General features: G+C 41.1%; 2 protein-coding genes across 2 annotated transcripts; both read right to left on the bottom strand.

The window, feature by feature from the left end:
- Positions 1-1,821: 1,821 nt before the first annotated feature.
- LOC110053191 (rhodopsin-like) lies at positions 1,822-5,048 on the bottom strand. Its single transcript, XM_020759400.2, has 2 exons — positions 4,124-5,048; positions 1,822-3,470 (listed from the first exon to the last, which is right to left on the bottom strand). The coding sequence occupies exons 1-2, from the start codon at positions 4,340-4,342 to the stop codon at positions 2,718-2,720; spliced, it is 972 nt and encodes a 323-aa protein (XP_020615059.2). The 5' UTR covers positions 4,343-5,048; the 3' UTR covers positions 1,822-2,717.
- Positions 5,049-5,940: 892 nt separating this feature from the next.
- LOC110052965 (uncharacterized) lies at positions 5,941-22,944 on the bottom strand. Its single transcript, XM_089284482.1, has 14 exons — positions 22,719-22,944; positions 20,684-20,742; positions 20,287-20,326; positions 19,461-19,515; positions 18,443-18,550; positions 16,291-16,323; positions 14,819-14,989; positions 14,636-14,688; positions 13,298-13,542; positions 12,767-12,930; positions 11,037-11,232; positions 9,545-10,524; positions 7,732-8,838; positions 5,941-7,050 (listed from the first exon to the last, which is right to left on the bottom strand). The coding sequence occupies exons 1-14, from the start codon at positions 22,778-22,780 to the stop codon at positions 7,015-7,017; spliced, it is 3,309 nt and encodes a 1,102-aa protein (XP_089140608.1). The 5' UTR covers positions 22,781-22,944; the 3' UTR covers positions 5,941-7,014.
- Between the last annotated feature and the right edge of the window lie 1,065 nt (positions 22,945-24,009).

Raw genomic sequence — 24,009 nt, 5'->3', positions numbered from 1 at the left:
GAAGAGAAACCTTTACACAACAACTGAGCGATTCGATTGTTTATAAACTGTTCTTTTTCGTCGTCATGGTTGCACACGTTTGTAACGTCAGAGCGCGCGCACCTCGAGTAACTTTGACCCGCGCGCTGGTTTTAGCAATAGATTTCTGCTAATTTTTTTCTCAGTTATCGAGTATATTGTTCTCATTGAAATTATGAAATAAAAAGTGGGGGTCACTGTGCTCGTTTAAGAGAAAATGAGCATTTATTTCTCTATCGAGTTTAGTTTGAGGGAAATATCTTACGTTTTGCACACGCACGCGCTCATGTGCGCGCGCTAATGACGCGAAAATCGTGCCCAGTAGGGATGCGCAATGTAATACTGTAAAGGAATTAGGTTAAGCTTGGAAACAAGTAAATTCTACAATAAAAGACACATACTGATGGAGTTGAGTAGTTTAAGTGTAGTCGTTATTATTTTAAGCGCGAAAAGCTTGAAAAATAAAAAAAATGTTTCATTCTAAAACTGATTACCGAAAAAGAACCGCCTGATCGCAGATTAAAAAATAATCGGTGTTAAAAATTTAGCTAAAGATGGAGAATTTCGAGAGCAATTGTTTGAAATTATAATGGCGTAATATATTTCATAGTGTACCAGAAACTTATCGTAAGGAAACAAATGGAAACAAGAAAGAAAATAAAGACATTAAACACACTTACTTGCCTGTTTGTCGTTTCATCGACCATCCTAACAGCCATCGCAGACCAAACACGCAATTTCTTTATCTAAACGTTTCTTCATCTTGCATCGTAGACGTTTGCAGCGTAGTCCAAATTGAAGGAAAAGTTCAATTCAGCACCATGGCGAAACATTGCTTTCCATCCTCTCTCTTTGGGACTGAAATAGCTTTACCTCTTTCCCTCAACTTGGACAACATTTACATAACTGCGCGTTTTCTATACACGAGACGCGCGAGTAACGGTTTTTTCAAAACCGTAATTGTTTCCTTAGCAAAACGCGTACTTTAAAAATCTCTTGAATTTGTTGACGGCAAAATCAAAACATTTCAAACTTCTTTTGCATTCCCGTTTAAAGCTGCAAGTATGGAAACAGAAAACATGTAGTGATGAATAAGCGAACTTTATTCCACTTAATATTCGGCCGGGCCCGACTTCTTCCGAATAGGGATCGGTGCACGCCACTAATACCGAAATAGTCCTGGTCGAATGGACAGCTTTCCAAACTACACCTAAGACTTCCTATTAGAATCCAGCTTGTTTTTTCGAGTTCGGCTTGAATGCACCAGGTGTAAGTATAAAGTTCGCTTTGCCGGAATACCCAAGATTCTAGACTACTTCAACGGGTTTCGCTTAGTATTTTTGTAGTTCGTAACAACATGAACCAGGCGGATTCCGTTTAAAGCAGAATCCAACTTCGATTATCTCAGATTAAACTGATAAAACAAATCTGTGAGGGGCCGCGACCACCACACCCCAACCCTACTCCCTAGAAATGAGGCATTCAGCTTCCAATTAGATGGTTACCGTTTAATAGATGTTGCCATAGAGGAGCTAGCATTGGGTTTGGTTGAAAGTTGTATTTCTTTTTCGAGTTCAAATACCAGCAGCAACTCACGTGCTCTAGACAGAATTCAAAAGAAAAGCTTACCCACAGAATGAGCGTCAGAGTAAAAATCAAAGAAGCTCGCAAAGGCAAAACACGCGCCCATGACAACAAAGTCTGCTTTCAAGCCAGTGCATTTAGAAAAAGCTGCCCGACAAAATACCCGAGATGACTGGTACGTTAAAAATCGTGTTTCTTTTAAACAATAAGAATACCAGCTCGAGTTTTCTATCACGCATAGAAATCGAGAGCGGATAATTTAATTGTCTTAGTATAAATCTGCCACTCGTTCAATATTTTATCTTAATACTCTTCACAGACACCTCGAAAGCTCAAAGAAACGGCCGTACTCACTATCTACAAAAGAATAGATGTAGGAGCCTGCGAACAGGCTCCCGATTAGGTTTTCAGGCCAGCGGAGCGAGTCGAGAGCGTAGGCTGGTATCTTTGCCAGAAAGAGAACGGCATTTCAAGTGATAGAAAGCTATTAGATTTAAACAAAAATTCGATAGCAAAACGGAAAGTGTTTTTTTACTTCATAAATGCAAACATGTAAAAATGTTTAAAATGGTATCGGTGCGTTATTTTGATCGCAGTATGAGACCAATGTGTAAATACTCTTTACTTAAGGTAATAAGCTTGAGCTTTCCTTTCATCGGGTCCAGCTGGGTGACAAAAACCAAACCATATCCTCGCCAGCCATTTATTGGAGTATAGGACAATACAAAATCACTCCTTGGTACGGCATGAAGGTGGCTGCGGCCGCTTAAACAGAGACTCTTCTAGAAACATTGAGGCTCGTTGAAATAAAATGTGTGATTATGTCACAACTTGAGTTTTCGCATACTGCCTATACTCTAAAGGAATTCTCGTGCACCGGGTTGGAATTCCTATGTGGCTTTCTCTCAGGCCTTCACAGTTGATTGAATTCGGTGACGTACAGAGACGATCAGACCACGTGACGCAACACGGATTGACCGCGCGCGGCGAAATGTAGGGGCCAAGGAACTAGGCAACACAAGGTCCGGCTTGTCGGGGCGCCGGAATTTACCGTCGCGAAGTCTCGAGAGTGTCCATTTCAGCGGAATCATTTACCGGAGTTCTATTTGACGCTGTTATCTTTTTTCCTTCGTCGTTTCCTCGCTATTGCCTTTAGCAACGCAGCAGCAAAAGGTAGCCACGATTGCCAACCTAAATGTTTTTACTATATCTTTCAAAGTTTCTTGATATTCCGCGTGTTTGAAGGCGTAAATAAACGGATCGCATGCACTATGTAGATAAATTGCCCAGAAAGACAACTGCCCGAGAAAATCGGGCGAATGTCCTAAATCGTTGGTTGTTAGGACCAAAAATACGAAAAATGGAGTCCTACATACTAGAAACGTTAAGACCACAACCGACATTGTCATGCACAACTTCGTTTCCAAGGTAACGGGCGCGCCCGCGACCGGCGCCGGTGATATCGATGACGTCACTGCCATGCGCGCTTGATGCTTGTGCAGCGCTCGCAAAATGCTGATGTAAGTAAAAATCATGAAGGTACAAGGAAGTAAATACCCGCAAAACATCATAGAAATGTTGTAGGAAATCTCTGCTTTGTCCGTGGTGTGGTAATACTCGCAGTTGAAGATGTTGGAGGTAAATTCATAGCGGCCCCAGTGTATCGCGGGCCCGGTGGCAAAGAAGATCGAAATAACCCATGCGCAAAGCACCATAATGAGGCACCGGAAGTTGGTTAGGGATTTGTTCATTGGCAGGACGACAGACACATACTGGTAAACACACAGAGAGCAGATGGTAAGCACACTGGCCATAGCAAAGAGCGTGTTAATGAAACCATTGAAATAACAGAAGGCTTTACCAATAGTCTGAAAAAGAAAAAAGTATATATCATTGGCCAATTTACAAACTTTTCTTATCGCTCTGATTAGCAGGCTAACCCGAACTTGCTAATTTATACATACTGCTTTTCTTTGCAGCAAAGCAGGTTGCTCATAGACTACTCACGAAGAAATGTGAACGTGCCAGTCAATTATCCAATTAGAGTTTACACGCCAAGATTTGTCGGCCAGAAGCCTCTAGCTGTTTAATTTGATGAAGATTAGCCCTGCTTGGAATTGACCGTTACATGGCAACAGATTGTTAAAACTCGGCCTCGGGCAGATTTTCATCCATGCGCACATTTTCTGATCGAATTTAAGTGACTTCGGACCGACAAATTGTAGCGTATAAATTAGTCTCTTGCCTCTAGTTACTTGTAGACGCAATGCTGCTTATTGCTTTACCTTCAAGGAAGTCTACACTTCATTGCGTGTGTTCAGCCTGGGCAAGATAAGCAATTTATGCTTACAATGGCCCTAATCGCGCCTAACTTTTACCATTTGAATCAAAACGTAATGCAGCTGAGATGTATGGTAACTCCTGGCAAATTTGTTATTTTCCGCCTGAAATTGTCTGGCATACACTTTGAATTATCCATGAACTTTACAGCAACTAGTCGGGCTAAATTCGTTAAACATACCTTTTCATGGAACAAAACAGTAGCGACGGCAAAGGGCATGCAAGAGGCCGACATCCCAACATCGGCGATTGCTAGGTTCACCAAAAACAGATGGAGCTGATTCCTCATGGATCGATTCCAAAACACCACGAGACACACGGAAATATTGCCGAGAATACCTATTAGTGTAGTGATACCCAGTAAGATTCCTATAATTATAACAATACCGGATAGCGGCATACTGTGCAGAGGAAACGTCCGCGTTGTGAAGGGATGGCCTTGCGAGCCGGATAAACGACTTCTTTTAAAATTGGAAATGCTTTTGATTTTAATATCCAAGGGAAACGTCTCTTGCAAGTTAATTTCTTTGCAAGACTGTTTGGCATTCAGTATCTGCGTGACAACCAAATCAAGTATGTAAGATTTGTTACGGCCCGCTTTTCTTAATCAAGTTCCACTCGGTCAGCAAAGTTCAATCTGTCGCAGCATGCACCAGTTGCACAGGGGGTTTCCTCCACTCGCTGAAGAGTTTATCGTCGTTGATGTTCATTAATTCAAGTTACAACGCAAAATAACGGCCTTGCCTACAACGCGGTCATGAAGTGTTGCACCCAAAACACACGCGTTGATTTCCCAGGCAGAAGTTAAATAAAGATCTCACGAAACTTTATGTCGGTCGCAGACTTCCATCACTGAATATTTGACGCTCTAATCATGACCTTTAATACTAAAACGTCTTGGGTTTACTCATGTTGACCAGCTGCGGTTGCATCAAAAAATTTGTGATCCTTGCTTTGTCGCCACCATCGAATGTTTTTTCGAGTCTTCGGTCGAAACAATTACTGCAATGGCAGATTCTCCTCGTCGTGTACGGATTTTGAAGTCGATCTTTTCAGTAGACGGTTATTAGAATGTAAGTTACTGAGCGAAAAATTGTTTAATAGTGAGATGGGGAACTACCTGTAAACACCTGTTAACGCTAATTGTGATTCAAACTGGTTATATAGCTCTTGATTAACAATACGGGAAATAAAGAGCCGTTTTGCTTTGCTTTCTTAAAAGAAAACCGCATCACGTCATTTAAAATTAGCGGCACTGGCGAAAACAAATGAGCACTATTTTGATATCTGCAGCGATGGCCTGATAACCAAGGGCCTGGGTTACTTTTTTTTTCACATAGTATTCATAGCATTTACTTTCAACGTGTACGTTTACATAGTAACTTAGCATGCATCCCAAGTCCCCGTCAGGGACTGGGACATTTTTCTTTGCCCCACGCGCGTGACGACTAAAATTTCATCCTTTCAATTGTTTGATCAGTTCGCAGAACTTTTCGCGTAATAAAAGGAAGATAAATAGAAATGGAAACTTGTCTTCCTTTTCGTTGATTATGTTGGTTACAATAAGTAAGGCACAAGCTTCCCGGGGTATATATTTTCTTGGTACTTTACTGCAAAGGTAAAACAGTGCGGTATAGGGTGATTACCAGGGACCTTGAGGTCGATTTAAGAGCGCTGGAACGACTTTTAAATCCAATATGCGCATGCTCAAGATCATCACGCGTTTTGTCGGAGCTCAGTCAAGGTACTTTCAGTTATTTTGGCCACGTACAAAACTACTTTTAAATTGACGAAAACCTGAAAATAGCAGTTTACTAAGATAGAAAAACACCAAAGAGAAACTAATAAACCGTAAAAGAACAAGGATGGTTAAGGGTGGAAAAGATTAACACGGGTTACAAACGACAAACGTGAAAAATTTGGGCTAATCTTTTCAAGATCCGCAAACCTAGGGACCTACTTATTAAGACAAAGCCGTCAAAAAACAGAAAAAAAAACTTTCATTAACTTGAAGATTTTATTCTGTTAATCAGTGATACAAATACTACTGATGTTATGGTGCTATTTACATACACACGACGTCCACTTTTGAGTTGGTAACTATGCTCACGGGACTGCTCTTCATAAACGAGTTGTTCACTCTTTGAGACTTCGAGCAAAGATGAAGAGGATAACAAAAAGACTAGCTTTACTGTTGAAAGCGTTCATTGTGAACTACTGCCTTACAGGTCGGTGGAATTTATAATTTCAGACAACAAGCATTCTATCTCATGACAAAATCTACACGAACCACTCCGAATAACCAACTGGAACTAATTACTACTGGGTGAAAAAAGTTTCCTATTTGCATGAAAGAATTGGGATTTCTATTTCCTTACAGTAAACAACATTTAATAGATGCGCTATTCGTGTTAGTACAATGACTTAATCCAAAGATGAGATTTTAGCTCCAAGAACAATAGGCCACTTCCGAGATGCCATTTGTCAGTGTCTTCGTGCGAAACTATTGATGTGGAAATGTGTTCCGCCTACAGGTTCATTTTCTCAAATCAAATCAAACTCATTTTCATATGAAAGATTTTGCACGAAGACTCGTTTTGAAACAGAGGCACAAGATGACTAGGTAATGCGTATTTATTTCACAGTAGGCTTGATCAACAGAAGATCCGCCCGCGCTCAAGAACGCAGCAGTCTTCTTCTCCGGAAAGATTTTTTTTCTCATCCGGGAGACTAGAAACTGAGGCTAAACTAGACAGCGGACTTTAGGAACCATCCAAGAAGCGGTCAGAATTCCATGCATGACCCCATGAAACGTCCTGAATATCTATGATCAACCCCGTAACTCTGAAATTAACAATTAGGGTTAGGGTTGGGGTCATTCATAGGTCGGGGTCATACATGGAATACTAACCCAAGAAGCTTCCCTTCAAAGCAAGTTTTTCACGAAACGAACCTACTGGTATCAAGTTTTGAAAGATGAACTAAGCAATGACTCGACTCCCAACATTAATAGCAGACTAACACGCGAAGTTTTGAATAGAAACAGCAAGATTCACAAACAGCTGCTGGATACTACAGCGATTGATGTACACAAATTGGCAGGAAGTGCTGAAGAGAGAGAAAAACATAAAAACCAGTTACACAGTATATGATTCAAACTAGTAAACTTACCGAGCTAAAACAGTGCGAATACCATGCCAACTGAATCATCACTGTCATCGATCCATGTGTTGTAGTTTTGGGTCAGAATGATTTCAAACCAGTTTAATTTTCGTCAAAGGGGAGGGAGGGGGGAGAAGTCTCGGTCTGTGGATGTCGCGATGTTTCAATGTATCGCTTAAGATAGGCATTGACCTGTTTCGCAGCGAACATAAGCGTAAGCAAATGTCTCCCTACACAGTAAAGGAAACCGACTTCTTTTGTAAGCTGCCCATTTCAAATCACATGACGCCCTCTAATAAAGAAATGGTCCTTTCTCATTTTGAAATTACTCACTCCTTTCCACGGAGAAAGGTTTGAACCTGAAAGAAATAATCCTCACTGGTTTGAGATAGGACAACAAACAAATGATAAGGGTCAAGTGGACATCCGCCTTACAACCTTACTCGGTCATTAACTTATTTTAAGAGCCCTTTTAAATCAGCCAGAATTTATGGCCAGAAGTGGTCGTGTTAACGGGGTACCAATATACCTTAACTAATGTTTTAATTGGAACAGCTCCCTTAGAGATTTCGATCCAATGGTCGCGACGTTTCCTTGTAGCAAACACACCAAAAAAATCGCACTTACCATTGAATCTCCCTCAGAAAACACTTTGGCCAGCGGATTCATCGGCCTGTGGTGCCAGTCCCCCGCTGCTACCACGCGGTCATGACCAGCCGTCATGTAAACAGAAACTTCCATATCGAGTAGCGCATCTTGAGCCAAAGTTTTCGGTAATCTACGGGACGCCGAAGTCGTTGGTCGAAAGGCACTTGGAATAATCTCGGGACCATTCGGTTCCCAGCGAAATTGTGCGTTAGCCCCACCACTGAATGGTACGGTCCTCTGAGTAACGCCGCCAGGATTCAAAGACGACACTGCCGACCTAAGGGAAAGACTCCTGTTGTCAGATGGGACGTGTTTATAAACGTGTACTTTTGGAGTCGGTGACACGACCTGAACTGGACGATTGTCTGGTCCTTTTGAAGTTACTTCCTTACTTGTGGACGCTGGGCTTTCCACAGGACTTGTGCTTGAAGCAGAAGTAATGCGAGGTTCTCTGGATGTATCCGCACGATGTGACACCTTCAGTGGTATGGGCGCTATGCGGGGGGCTGGATTAATCTTTGAGTACTTTGTAAATGAAGAACGTTGACGAGGTGTACTCCATGTACCAGTTCTTTCGACGAGAGGAGCGCTATTTTCAGATACACCTTGGCGGCTAAATGAAGGAGTGGAATTGAAAGGTATCGGAGGTGCCTCTCTAGAGGTCACTAGCTCCCTTTCTCTCGACGTAAAAGAGCTCGTGTGCAAAGTATTGGAGATGTTTGTCCTAGACTCTTTTGAGGGCTTAGGGAGCGCAAATCGCACTGCCGGAGAGTAGCTTGGGCATTGTTCAAAGCTCGAGTGTTGGTTGATACTCGTCGATGTTGCATTACACGAAGATCTGGACGGATCAAGAACGCCTTCCGCTGGCCGGTGTATTGTAACCGACTGCAAGGTGCTTTTCTCATGTGCCACACTTCTGGACGAATCCACCCAAGTGTTAAACAACAGCGAGGGCATAACATCACTGTTCTCTTGAATCGTGGTACACGAGGCAGCAACTGAGTCTTTGTGAAACTCGTCGGTGATTTTAAGCAGGCCTAGATCTTCGAGTGCTTGACGTTCTAGAAATGCGACATCGTCCTCTTCCTGAGAGAGAAGGAAAACAGACAAGAACGACAAAGTCAATTCAAGAATTGCGTCTTGCAAAGAGAGCTTTTTTCCTTAAGGCGCCGAAACGGGAGTCGAACTTTCAGTTAAGATCGTCATTGGTAATTAGTCTCAATTTTCCATTTACTTCCTTCAGTTTGTCCCTTTTTGAGCAGTTTTCAGTTGAATGGGAGGCGCGATGGTCTCATGGTTAGTGCGCTCGTCTCCGTATCGAGAAGTCCGGGTTCGAGCCCTAGCCGGGGACATTGAGTTGCGTTCTTGGGCAAGACATTTTACTCTCCCAGTGGCTCTTTCCACACAGGTTTATGAATGGGTACCGGCGAATATAATGCTGAGGGGTAACTGCGCTGGACTAACATAACTAACGGGGAGTAGAAATACTCCTAGTCGCTTCATGCTACAGAAACCGGGGTAAGCTCCGGCCTGGTGGGCCGCTTGGCTCTATGCAGACTTTATATCTTTCAGTTGAGTGTCGTTAAACCAAATTTAAAGTAATCACTCTGACCAATTACAAATTACACAGACAATCCAGTGAACCAATCAAAACTCAAAGCAAATACATGTAGCCGACGAAAAGCGCGGGAAAACGTGAGCGAGCGAGTCACGATTGGTTTTGATTTTACTTCTGATTTGACTGATTTTCCTTGCCTCAAAAATAATATAATTATAATAATGATTATCAAACCTCTACTGTAGTGAGTTTGAAAAGTTCCTTTCCAGAGCCATCTTTCCGCTGAGGTGTTAAGAACTCGTCCATTGAACAAGAGTCCTGGGTGGTATCGACGGCGGGCTGGAAACTGGTAATTTGAACCGTGGAACATCGAAGCCTGGGTCCGAGGTCTTGGATCGCATCTCCACCTTGCTTGGAGGTAAAGACGTCTGCTATTGGATGTTGCTGTCGGTGAGTTGAACTAGGGTCCTCGGTCACTGGCAAATTTTGCCTCAGAGGGGTAACTAAGGGATCGTTGAAGGAATGAGCTGCCATGTTTTGAGCAGCAACGTTTTGTCTTGTAACTCGCTGTGGAGTAAAAATCTCTGACCAAAGCGGTGGCTGGTCCGAGCTGAAAGACTGGGAAACAAGAGCACCTTGTTGCACTGGGGTGGTGAAAGTTCTCGCAGGGAGCTGGAAACTAGGACCAGGGACGTGGGAACATTCCGGCGGAAGGTCTGATCTAGGACCCTGAGAACCAGTCTGAGATTGACGGGCGGGTGTTGCCATGGTGTCATGATTGCGCTGCAAATCTACGGTCAAGGCACTGTGTTGTTGCTTAAATTCAACTAACGGCTGCCGTATAGAAGACGAGGAATTTGCAAAAGTCGAGCAAACATGCTCTTGTGCTATAGCGGCGCTTTGGGTTTCAAGTAGTAGTCTTTGTGGCGTACAAATATCCTCCTGAGGACCCTGCTGTTTTGCAGGAGTTCGCAATGGTTCGAGAGAAGGTTGCAGACGAGTTGCTCGTATTGCAGATTCCTGGACGCGAGCGCTACGCTGAGGTGTGAAAATTTCTGCCCAACTTGGCTGATCTCTGGCAGAGGAAGGCTGGGCACTTGACACCAGTTTTCGCCCGGGTGTCAACAGAGGATTGTTACTCGCAGTCTGGAGGCCTGGTTCAGGTTGTCCTGTTGGGAACTGTCTGGCTCCCAAACCCACCATAGGTTCGTTCTCTGTATGCATACAAGATGAAATACTCACAAATAGGAACAAACAGAGGTCTCGCAATTAGTCTATTACGAACTGACGACTAACAATCATCTTTATTTGACGAAAAAAACAAACAAACAAACAAACAAAAACCAACGAAGTGAACCTGAAGGAACGAGGCTGCAGTCGGATTTGGACTAGGAATACATGTATGGTTGAACCTAGCCAGCGACCTGAGTCGAGTTGTACTGCCATGAAGGGCAAGTTGCAGGCTAAATTCACGAAACTAAAAAATACTTGGACTTACAAATAAACTTGGAACGAAGATTTTCGGACCTTCTTTTGGCAAATTTCGGAAGTACATTTACTACTTTGGGACCGGACGATACAATGCTAGCGTGTGAGCAGGCTCTCGTGTTTGAATTTCACACCACTCTTTTATATGGATTTCGCGTTAGCTTTCGCGCGAGCGAGTCTCCACTCGTAAACGCGTTTCAATTTCTTGGCGGATTCAAAAAAACTTAAAACTTAGTACCTTCTTCTTGATTTCCTTGTCTACCGACCACTGTTTGTAAGGGATCATAGGCACCGGATTTCTGAGAGTTCAAAGCTGAGCCTGCAGTCAACTGGCTTGCACCCAAAACAGAGGCTCGGCCCATTCCACAGGCTCTAGGACTTGGACGCGTGCGTCTGGGGCCAGTATAATAAATAGACGTCCTTTTACTGGACTCCTAGTAGCAAAGGAGAAAACAATAATTGCAGACAAACTCAACAATTTTGAGGGGAGTGGGAAGGTAGTTTATAAACGTGGCACTACACAAATAGGAATGCGAAGTACACAACGTAAAATTTCATTAGTAACTATTGTCCTTAAAGTGTCCATACGGCTTACAGGGTTTTTGTGGTTTTGGTATCTCTATAACATCTACAAATGTATTCAAACCAAAAAAATGAATTCCGATGCTTTTTTTTCCCCTGAAATCAAGCTTTAAATTTCCCGCTTCGGCCACGCCCAATGAAGTTGACCGCGTAATGAAAGATTGGTGATGAATGACGTCACTTCAGTAACATCTCAAAGCTTCATGTTTTTAATTTGCTTGCTTGACGACCGCATTGCTTCACCAACTTCGGTTTGTTTGTGTTTTGTCGACGCAAACTCCTAACCACTACTGAAACAACAGTGACCTGAACTAGCAGGATTTGGCAATTCCTGACTTGACGTCACGACCCATTCAGAAACCCAGACCCTTTTTTTGTGCTGACTCACGGTCAACTTCATTGGGTGTGGCTGAAGCGGGAACTTTAAAGCTAGATTTTAGGGCGTTAAAATGTCGGAATCCAATTTTTTTTTTCCTAGAATACCTTTCTACACATTATAGAGATACCAAAACTACAAAAACCCTGTTGGCCGTATAGACACTTAGGGGACTAACTCCAATCTTCCGTAAGAAAAAAGAGGGCGACTGCTACATTTACCCATAGTTCTTAGCGCACGAAAACCTAAACAACGTTCATAAAAACGTACAGAAACGTTATAAAATCTTCAAACCTAGGTTACTTAATATTCTTTGTACAGGGACAAATATTGCAATTATAAGGCTTTCTTCGTGCCTTTTGGGCTGTGTTTGGTTCGCGAGGCATTGTGGTAAAATGTACAGCCGCCATCTTTTTTCCTACGGTTGATTGTTATACATTGCCTTGATCATTGCATAATGTAATTCAAGACGGCAATGAAAACGTCCCAAGACAAAAGGATTGCCCAACAGAAAATGACTACATTGTATGCACAAGCGTTTTAAACATTGGCAGATTACAAAACCCTACCGAATTCTGTGTTTTCTGGACAACGGAACCATGACCGTCACGGTAAATTGTCAATATTCCTATTTAGAAGTGCACGCCGTCTTTACATCTTGAACTATGAATAGTTTTACCATCGATAGATACTGAATAGAGCTAGACATACGTAAAACTCTTAAAGGGGCTCAGTCACGGCATTTTGATTTATTTTGGCCACATACAAAATTACCTTTAAATGGTAGGAAACCTGAAAATAACAGTTTAATAAGATAGAAAAACACCAAAGAGATAATGATAAACCATAAAGGAACAAGGATGGCTAAGGATGGAGAAGATTTCCACGGATTACAAACGACGAATTTGAAAAATTGAGGCTGAACTTTTCAATATGCGCAAACCGTGACTGAACTCCTTTAAGATGAATACGGTGGGGGTGGGGTTTTTCAAGCGACGTCGCTGTCGTACCTCCCTAAATGACTGACGAGCCTTGCGGTAAGGTGTAAGGCGACCCCCTCCTAGAGTCACTCGGCCGGTGTTTTGAACACTCATCTGTTTGAAACTTATCCCAGTGTTGCTCAGAATACTTTGTAAAGCCTGGCTGTCTGGTTCAAAATCAACCGTATCGTTCTCTGAAACCGAGAAAACAAATCGTATTAGAACATAGCTAGTAAAGTCGCGCTTAGTCGTCCTAGATTCTAAACAACTCAAGGAAGACTACGAAATTGTCCAACAAAATGCTCCTGTAACTGTCCACTTGGAGCATACAAAGCGCTTGCAATTTGACAACCCAATTCTTTGACACCACATTTGCTCGTTCGTTATCTAGCCCAGACTAAAATATTACAATATTATACACCTGGCCTGGGTTGTTCGAAAGGTGGATAACACTATCCAGTGGATAGCCTGGTTTGTTTTGTTTTGTTAACACTTATCCACTGGATAGCGATTTATCTGGTGGATAGCGTTATTCAGCTTTCGAACAACTGGGGCCTGTACCTTCGTCCGCCCAGGCAACTTGTTTCCTTGCACAAGAAGCAACCTGGGACCTAGCAGCGGGCGCAATGTCAACATTACGCGGTTTCAGCGGACATACAGTAGTCTGACTAGTGCTTGGTGTAGGACAAAGTTTGGAGACCGAACTTGACGCTCCCGCAGCATTCTGGGGTGGGGGTCTTGTGTAGTAAATGGAGGTCCTCTTTAAGATCGCTTCGGACGGCTGAGTAATGGCTAGGTCTGAATTGCTGTGAAAGACGGAAATTCCATTAACCACCTTAACCATTTTAATGAAGAATGAATGCTGATGCCTCATCACAATTGGTTTTGAAAGTAATTCAGGATTAGTTTAGTTTATCTACTGCTCAGCGATTTTTTTAGGGTGACTGGTAACAGCTGACAGCTTCTTTCTACACTTCCACCTCGATGGATTAACACACCCATTCTTTTTCAGTCAACACTACAGTATTGACATCAAACAAATGCCCAATCATTTGCGAATCAATTGCAGTCATTTTCCTGACTTTAAAAGTTACCGTAGCAACAATGCTGAAAGCTGAACACACCCTTAATTCAAAGGTCTAAGATCAGAAGATGACCCCTTTTTTCATCATCGAATTGTAATCAGTACGTCAAGATGGGTTTCTACTGTTGCTCTGGTAATATGCTTTTGCATCACGAAAAAGGAAACTTGCTCACCAATACTAGTAATTGGGCATTTGTAGCATCAGCTACATTAAAGGGCAGTTGATCCATCAAAGACGAAGAGTTAACAGCGACTTGGTCACGCTCTGTGACTCGCTTTGGCGTGCTTGGGCGCTTCAAGTTCTCCTTGGTTTATTGTGTTGTGATTGTAATTGGCCAGGACATTCTATGACTGCTTTGTTCCATAGTTAATAGAGGAGGATGGTTATGAAACCAGGAAAAGTTCTTTGTTGTAGTATGTTTTTGCTCTTTTTTTTTGGCCTTGACCGTGCACAGAACGATCAATTTCGATATATTAAAATTCAGCCTAAAGCAATAGACCTCAGTACGAGGCTACGGGGAATAACTACAGAGTTTGAGGGGTTCATTTCCCGGAACCTCGTGCTGAGGTCTATTGCTTCAGTCGGAATTTTAATAAATCGAAATTGCGCTATTAAACAACAGAAACGTTTTGGCTATGTAATTCATACGTATTGTATGAGCGCAAAACAAAAGATTGTGCAAAGTCCTGGTTCGCTCCTTTGTTGTTTGCTGGACTACCCAATCATTTCCCTCAGTCTATGAACTATGCCTGGGCCGGTTGAATAACACTTGAAAACCACTCGAAACACTGTGGTAGTAGTCACATGCAAGCACCTTGAAGGAATTGCTGCAATCGTTGCTTGACCAGTAATTCGAAGATCTTCATCCTGAAAAGTTAAGTATTTGGTAAATAAGTACTTTAAGAGGTAGCATACGACAAAACCAAAAAAAAACAAAACAAAACAAAAATCAACTCATCAAAGCAAACATGTGCTGTAATTGTGATATTTACGGCACCTTAATTCCCGTGTTGTTTAAAATTTCTTTCAAAGCTGTACTGTCAATCTGGAAGTCATCATCATCATCATATGAAACAATGTCTCCCTCATCTTCACTGTTGTAGGCATACGGTCTTTTAAACTTCTTAATAGATTGTTGATTGCTTTCAGCAAGCTTGAAGGGTTCGATCTGCACAAAATGGTGGAAACATCTTCATGTGAAAGAAGCTAAATGCACGTCAGAACATTGCAGTCATTTTTTTTTTTCCCGGGTTAAAAAAGTTGGGGAGTAGGGATAGAAGAACCCTCAGGGGTCTAGAAGAAGAGGTCGCCCAAAGCAATCCTGGAGGCGAAGTGTGATAGCTGAGCTCGCCAAGAATAAGTTCACGTGGATAGAGGCAAAGCGAACTGCCAGTAACAGAGTTAGGTGGAGATCCATGGTTGACGCCCTATGCTCCCCTTTAGGAGCGAAGTTGGCCTAATGTAATATAGGGATAGAAGATTCAGCTTTTATCAAGCAGTTTTTTATAAGTTTTCTAAATTTTCCATATTAAGTTATCAGGTACTAAATAATCTGTAAATTTGCAGGTATAAGCTGTTTGAGCGTTATTTTTTCTCACCAATGCCAGTGACATTCTACATTAAGGTTGACCCCACAAGGGGACTAGTGCCTGCGACCAGTCCCTGCAACTAGTCCCCTGAAGAGTTTACACGAAGGGACTGGTCGCAGCGACTTGTCCCAAGAACAGTTCACACGAAGCGTTTTGAGGACAAAGTCGCAGGGACTTGTCCCTTAATTTGTGGGACTAGTTGCAGGGAACAAATTTTAGTCCCTACGACTCGATTTTGTGGTAAAAATGGCTTGTTCACAGGGTGAGACTTGTCCCCGCGACTAGTCACGGGGACTAGTCGCAGGTATTAGTCCCAGGTACTAGTCCCCTTGGGAGGGGCGGTGGCCTCATGGTTAGTCCGCTCGTCTCCAGATCGAACGGTCCGGGTTCGAGCCCTGCCCGGGGACATTGTGTTGTGTTCTTGGGCAAGAAACTTTACTCTCACGGTGCCTCTCTCCACCCAGGTGTATAAATGGGTACCGGCGAACTTAATGCTGGGGGTAACCCTGCGATGGACTAGCATCCCATCCAGGGGGGAGTAGAAATACTCCTAGTCGTTTCATGCTACAGAAACCGGGATAAGCTCCGGCCTGATGGGCCACTTGGCTCGCATGCAGTCTTTACCTTTTACTAGTCCCCTCGTGTGTGCCAACCTTTAAGAATATTGCTACATAACCCCTCCCCACTGGCCACCACCCCCTACCCCCTCATTTATGCAACACTAGTTCTTGTGTGCAAACCTTTAGGAATATTGCTACATGACCCCTCCCCACCACCCCTACCCCCTCATTTATGCAACACTAGTTCTCCACTGGTTAACCTAAGCATTTTCAATTGTAAGTACATGTACCGCACCTGTGAAGCAATTGACTGCCCTTACCGTTGTGTTTTTCTTTTTAGAAACTGCCTTTCCCTGAAAAAAAGAGAAAGAATTAAACATATTGGTTTCAGTTCATTCAGCTTTTTCACATTCAGTGAACTTTACTGGCAAAATGCAGTATCATGTATCATCAACTGCTGTTCAATGCATTTTTCCCTCCTGTTTATTGGCAGAGAACCTATCACATGATCTGCAAATAACTGAGACTAGAAATACCCCAATCCTGTATAGCACTTCTCATGGCTCATACAGGTCAGGGTCTAGATGGGGTCCAAATGTCAGTTGTCAGTTTAATTTTGGGCCATTTGTCAGTTGTCAGTTAAGTGGCTGTTAATAATAATAATAATTTAACTGAAGATCCTAAGCCTCTGCTAGAGCACTTTCCATTCCACCAAAAACTGCAAAAGTTTCAAAACAACAACAAATATGCTGGGTAAGGGAATTTCCTAGGAAAGTTTCCAGAAAATCCAGAAGCTGTTGAATTGTTGAAAAGTGAACCATTCAACTGAAAATTCAGGGAATATAAAATAACAGCTGACATTTCAATCTATTCCCCCTGTGGCCTGAATTGAGGATAATATAACTGATATCAAATTTTTAATGATTAATAGGTCTTAATATTACTACAGGTAATCCTATGAATGCGAGTACAAATTATTTGAAAGAATTTTCAAATGTCATGAGTAGTGTATATTTAATCCTTAATTGCTCAAGCCTTCATATAATTACTCATTTATTATATGACTGGGAAAATCACAAAAGTGTGTGCGTTAATTTTCACTGCAATGCAAATTTAAAATTAACGACAAATTGGCCTGCTCTTCGCCAATCACAATGAAGTAATTTTCTCAGTTATATAATAAACAGACTTAAAGTAATAATATTTCAATGAATTTCAAACAAATATCAAGGGCTTTTAAAATCTTTTGTCTGGTGTTAGAAAATCTGACTACAAATGTCAGTTTTCAGTTAAAGTTTTGGGTATTCATCAGTTAACTTTTTTTCCATTTGTCAGTTGTCAGTTGTCAGTTAATCCCATCCACACCCTAATACAGACCTCAGGATTTTTCTTTCAAGTACTGGTAATATAATGTCAAACATTTAAGACCATGCTTGAACACATTTCTAAACAGTGCAAACTGGAACTAGTGGATTTTCCACACGGGCAATTAGAGTTTGCCCTTTGCTTGCCCAATTGGCAAGTGAAGTTCCTTGGGAAAATGTTGTGAGGAAATTCAAATAACAGGAGTACTTGGGGATATGAAATTTTTGGGGGCTTTAAGTTAGAGCAATGGTTGGGCTAGACTAGTATATTTAAGTTAGAGCTTGCCCGTAGGACCTGCAAAAAAAAAAGGTTTTTATTTTGCCCCACAACACACCCATGAAATTACACTTCAATTGTGTATGGAAAAAACATCCCGACAATTAAACAGAAACAAAAGTTAATGTTATTGATAAAGAGAGTACCGGTATACAGTGTACAGTGTAAGTGACTGATTAAAAGTCACTTAGGTGCAATATTGTATCACCTATTGACAGATCTTGTTTTGATTGTCCATTTTTGAGGCAAATACATGACTTAAGATTCATTAATCAGCGTATGTAAATGTGTACAGGTACATGTACACTGTGTATCTGCCATGCATTTACATGCAGGTTGAGTTTCACACATCAAGGATTACATGTAGCTAGCAAGAACCAGTGTTCCAGATAAGTGAGGGGTCTCTGGTCAAAAACCCGACAAGATCAGCTACACAACCCAATAAATTAGTAGAAAAATTATAGTGATTTGGTGGGAGCATTGGAAATTGACCCGTTAGAATTCCTTATTGCACCCAACCTTTAAAACTTACCTGGAACCCTGAAGGACTAAAATAAATCTAATTTTTCAAGAGGCATTTTTCCTCAAAAATCTGAGTTACAGTACATGCAGACTGTATACATGTGCAGTAAAACCTTGAACCTCCATTTACTAGAATTTATCACTATTGAGAGCTTTTATATTTAATAGTACCAAATACCACCAACACACAAATAAACTGGTTTAAAAACAGCCACAGAGCAAACTCAAACAAGGATTTTAGGAAGTAGAGGAACTCGTACAAGGATGGCATATAAATTAAAATTTATATGTCATGTAATTTCAACTGACCTTAGAAAGTTGATCATCCCATTTTCTATGAAGTTTTCTGAAGTCTGGAGCTTGCTTAACCTTGCTAGCCTTTTTATTGATTTTAGTACCAGGGTGTACATTAATATTCTACAATAAACAGAATAGTATTAATAATAATTATTATAATTTGCAACTCATGCAAGAAATATGTCCTGTCATGCATTAGAAAGTTGATCATCCTATTTTCTCTGAAGTTTTCTGAAGTCTGGAGCTTGCTTAACCTTGCTAGCCTTTTTATTGATTTTAGTACCAGGGTGTACATTAATATTCTACAATAAACAGAATATTATTAATAATTATTATTATAGTTTGCAACTCATGCAAGAAATATGTCCTGTCATATGTGGGACCCAGATGAAAGAAGAGACAAATAAAACACTAAAAAAGGACTTTCTGCTAAGATGCGTGCCCAGGCTGTGTGGGGACCTCTGCTGTGGCAAGCCAGCCCCTTATAGACAGTAAAACACTCCTAATTGGCTGGCAATCTGACCATTACCCAGAGCTCTACAGTATAAGCCCCCATGCAAAGTCATCTGGTCAAGGTCCTTCATACGGAGTTACATGTACATGTAACAGTTGAGAAATGGAAAATACTCTCTACATTTATTTAATGTACTTAAGTGGCAAGCACTTAGCATTTTCAGAGCCTCTCAAACAAAAACAAAAACAAACAAACAAACAGTAGAGACAGACCTATTATTTGGGTTTTTATCAGATGTATGTGAAGCATTGCCAAAATAATCAGACAAGTCTTTAAAACTCAACTTTCAATGTTACTGAACACCATAGCTAAAAATTGTAATTTACACGACTGCAATTAATATGAAATGCAATGCAAGGCAGCTGGTCAAATTTCCCGGTGCCCACCGTCCTTAATGAAACCCCTGTAAAAAATATTACAGGTTACGGCCCTTAATGACAGCCCTGTAAACCACAATGAATTATAACAAATTAACACATGTACATCTACATGTTGAATGATGTAATGTCAACCTACTGGGTCTGCATTTTCTTTTCCTTTAGCTTCTTTTTTCACAGGCACTGGTATAGAACTTGAAAATCAGCAAATTAGTCAATTAAGTGTAAGCATAAAAATTAAGTACATGTAATATATAGATTTAGCCAGGCTTAAAAGCAGAGCTCCTGATTGCAATAACTGACGATAAAGGAAAAAGAGAATTATTTTTTTCTTGGATCAGAATCGCAAAAAATGATCAGTTGTGAGCATGTTATTGTTCGGCGTGTGGTTTTGCTATTTTTTCCAGTTAAATTTTAACGAACTATACCCAACAAGCCTAACCAAGATTGTAGAAATTATATACGCAATATATCAGGGACTTTCCAAGAGACAATTGTACAAGGAATATGTCAGAAAAAAAGTCAACAACATGCCAGGGGTTAATTTGCACCAAAATTTTGCCCTTGTGAGTACTCCTTCCTTCTCCCTCAGAGAAATACATGTAACGTGACTTGAGCCCGTGATCCAATCGGTAACCCAGTAACTGGTCAGCAGTCAATTTGAAAAAAGACATGCAACCTCGATGAGCTCTAAACCTGAGCCTGCAATATAGTCATGTGATACAGGTCAGCAGATAGCTTGTTGTGACAGCTGTCAATTAACAATAGCCTGGACATCCAAAATCAAAGATGTAGCTATGGTAATGGTGCTACTCTCTTAGTTCGTACATACAGATGGATGGACATATGGACAGTCACGTGACAAGCAAAATTTTTCAGATCAATGGGTTACCAAATTTTCTAAGGTATGAGGCTCCACTATAAAATTGAATAAAAATACACATCAATCTCTTGGTGAAACATACCTCTTTGCTGAGTTTGGATGTGACAGAGTCCTCTTTTTAACTAATGAAAAAAAAATTTACTGTCACATTAAGAAGTAATTAAAAGTACACAAATTGAAGTATGAAATCGGTATGCTCTACTCTCCTAAGTTGTGGACGGGGTGCAGTTTTAACACTTCTTCAGCTCAGAAGACCGACAATTATTGCATGTACATCTATTAACAGGCTGTACTTCATATAAATTTACATGACCATACAGTCAAGTAACTCCGCTACGTAGTGGTAACTAAGTCATTTTCACCATGAAACAATCCTGTATTTACATTGTTGCTTTCTTTGCCAAGACATGAATTTTCAATTCTTCTAATCGATATGTACACGTATGCCCCACCAAGAACTGTTTGATTCTCCCACATACCTTCCCTGATCTTGCTTGCACTGGCCTTATTCCTAGTCGCTTTTCCTTTGCAAGAAGTTCTGATGAGTAACAAAAATTGTATCATAAGTAAAGTTAGAGTACTCCTCATAAAACATAATAGATTGACAGTTTTCTTGCCTTTCCCGCTTTTCGACCAATGGTATTTCACTTCACTCAGACGAAGCAGAAATGAAAAAATTACCGAGATCAGGGCAGGCTCACTTTCTCGGCACCTCTTCACCAGACTCCTTCCCGCTGGATCGGCGCTCTGCTCTTCACCGCTCGCGCTTGTGACTCAAAGGTGAGCCTGCTCGCAGGCTAACAGAATTATAATGAAATGTCTTACTTAATTTTTCTGAGAACAGTCTGTCTTTGTTTAGGGTCCATCTATATAGTCTGACAGCTAGAACCCAGGGCTTGCAAAAAAGTGCAGTCCCGTCGTCCAGGACATGTAGATTTTCTTGGCAAGTAACTTTTCACTCTCACTTGCCTAAATGGGCAAGGGACCAGGCAAGTCATTTGCCAACTAAATAAAAAATGTGAACTAGGACTTTCCCAGGGCAAGCAAAATTTGAGAGCTGCTTGCCTGAAGGGCAAGCTGGCATTCAATGTTTTTTTTAGCCCTATCCCAGACAACTCTCCAGTGCAGTGTGCTGCATGCCGAGGATACCGTAAGTGAGCCAAATGATACCCCAAGGAAAAGTTATCCCCTGATACATGCAGCCATCCATCAGGCACTCCTACCTGCCCAGATAAGATAACTCACCCACCCAATTTGTTTTAACCCCCGAGACCAAGTCACTATATTATTGTTGCCATATCAGGTCAGTAACTTGAAATCACAGGATATATCAGGAATTTCTGATGACTTCAAGTATCTGTTCTTTTAACAACCATGCCAACTAGTCGAGAGTTTTATAGTATGCCAAAGATGGGAGTATTTGGTCCAGTACACAAACTACAAAACCAAACCATTAAAAAGAATCACTTGGCATTTCTGAACAAATGCTCAAAGCTCTCAGATGGTTTCAATTGTTACCATATGACTGAGAAAATCACTTCATTGTGATTGGCTTAGAACAGGCCAATTTATCATTAATTTTTAATTTACATGTACACTGGAGTGCAAATTAGCATGCACACTTTTGTAACTTTCTCGGCCATGTAATAAATGAGTAGTCATACGAAAGCTTGAACAATTACAAGTAAGGATTTACACCACTCATGATTGATATTATTGAAAATTCTTTCAAAATGCACTTGCCTTTATTTTGAGAGAATTTTCATATATCACTAGTAATGTAAATCCTTAATTGCAGTTGTATTCAGTTGATTACCTGTACTTATTGTTGTAGATAAGCTTATTAGTCTTATTAATCTCGGTGAGTCAAAGCAACGATAATTTTTGGGTCAAAAAATTTGAGATTTTATGCTATACCAATTTAATGCAAGGCTCGAAAAATTCCTCTGCTACAAAGACAAAATAATACGTGTAAACGATTGATATTTCTAAAGAAAGATCTGCTATATTGAAATAGTTCGTGGAAATTCTAAAAGAATTTTAGACTGCCGGTCTAGGTTTTGAAAACACTTCCCGGTTGCCGGGTATCTTTATAGAGTCTGACAGAACGACGTTTATTGTTATACTTTCACTATTTATTAAATTCCAAGCAATCTGGATCGGATTTCAGTGAACGTCACCATTAATGGTTCGGTACGTGAACGAAAAACTGGAAAGCTTAAATCCGCTTTACATTGCTAGGCACTACCAAGAAATTAAGCTAAACACAAAACAATCACTTTATTGGAACGAAATTGACTGCGTTCTCGCTTGTGAGTTACAACCAACTAAACTGCAATGGTTAAGGAATCGAAGCGACTGCATCATCTTTATAGCATAGGTATAGATACTCCTTTGAACGTGCAAAGTACGTTTACTTCGTGATTCATGTAACATGTCTCAAACCGTAATGGTATGACTTTCATGTAAGCTTTGAGTACATGGATCAACAACTACAGGACAACTTCCTCTTACCCGTCACCAGATGTCTTCTTGATTGATTTTGACTTCAGTCTCGCCTCACCAGCCGTTGGCATGACTCTCCCAAAGTTACATGTTCTCGTTTAGATCCACGTAAGGATAGATCCGACGGGATTTGAGCCAAAACTTCAGGAAACTCGCAGTTCAAACAGATCGCGGAGCAAGGAAATCGAAGAACACGAACATGGCTGTGTTAAATTTCCCGTTCGTTTATTCTTAGCCAATCAGATCGCTTAGAAATTTCAAACTGATCCTGTCCCGGATGTTGAAGCGTCTGAAGCAAGGAACGCCTGGGAGAAAGCTGCCTCTCCCCAGATTCCTGCGCAGGATGGGCTTTCATCAGAGAGACAAAGGATTTCAAGCAGCAATGTAAAGAAGATGCTGTACGCTATTTCCCCCCCTCATTACGTCTCAAAATAACAGTTTTCTACTATACCTGAGAAGTTGCCCATGTTTTAGACATTTATACAAAAATCTTCTAATACAAAGCTTTATCAAACTCTTACTGCGGTCTAAACTGCGGTCACATAACAAGTCACTTGTGAAGTTACAGCACTGACCACTAGCCACTAATGACTGTTTTGTTCAGGTGAATTAAAATTCAGCATTCTTGACCCCCATCTCTGGGGCTCTTAGCGCATGCGCAATCGATGTGAAGCCCATCACCCGACGAAAATTCTGTTTCCGGTTTGACTGTGCACGTGTATTCAAGTTCAATAATGGTTTCTGAAAATGCGTAGAGAGAGCAGCTTTTGCTACTGACGCTGGCTCCGACTCTCCTTTTTCATCCGGAGGTTTTGATTATTCTGAGAAAAAGTATGGCAGCCTCTCGGAACGAGATTGGCTCGATGCCCGGGGGGTACTCCCAGAAAAATTTTGTGGGGGTGTGCAGCCCACTTCCCAAAACCCTTACCCTATCTATGACCAAAATCTGTGATTTTCCCTACCCTATTTATGACCAGACCAAAAATTCGATACCCTATTTATGAAGAATACAAAAGCAAAAACCGACACAACGTAGAATGATTTTTTTGAAGGTGTACTATATTTCGGCTGGCCAAACCAGCCTTCTTCAGGTACAATGGAAGATTTTACATTGGTGCGTGTTTTTATGTAGCCGATATTTACGTAATACCGGAAATACGCAAAAGTAATAGATAGTGTAAATTGAAGATAAGCATACGGTAAAATAAAATAACATGATAAAAGAACATAATAAAAGAAAACAAATGGAAACAATTAATATGTTTCTTCGCGGATGTTCAGACTATTAGGATCAATTGTT

This window comes from Orbicella faveolata, unplaced genomic scaffold (assembly GCF_042242905.1).
Source record: "Orbicella faveolata isolate gen_17 unplaced genomic scaffold, um_ofav_v1 contig_13, whole genome shotgun sequence".
NCBI classification, from domain to species: Eukaryota; Metazoa; Cnidaria; class Anthozoa; order Scleractinia; family Merulinidae; genus Orbicella; species Orbicella faveolata.
The sequence above is the reverse complement of the archived record's forward strand: the minus strand, read 5'-3'. Positions and strand labels throughout refer to the sequence as shown.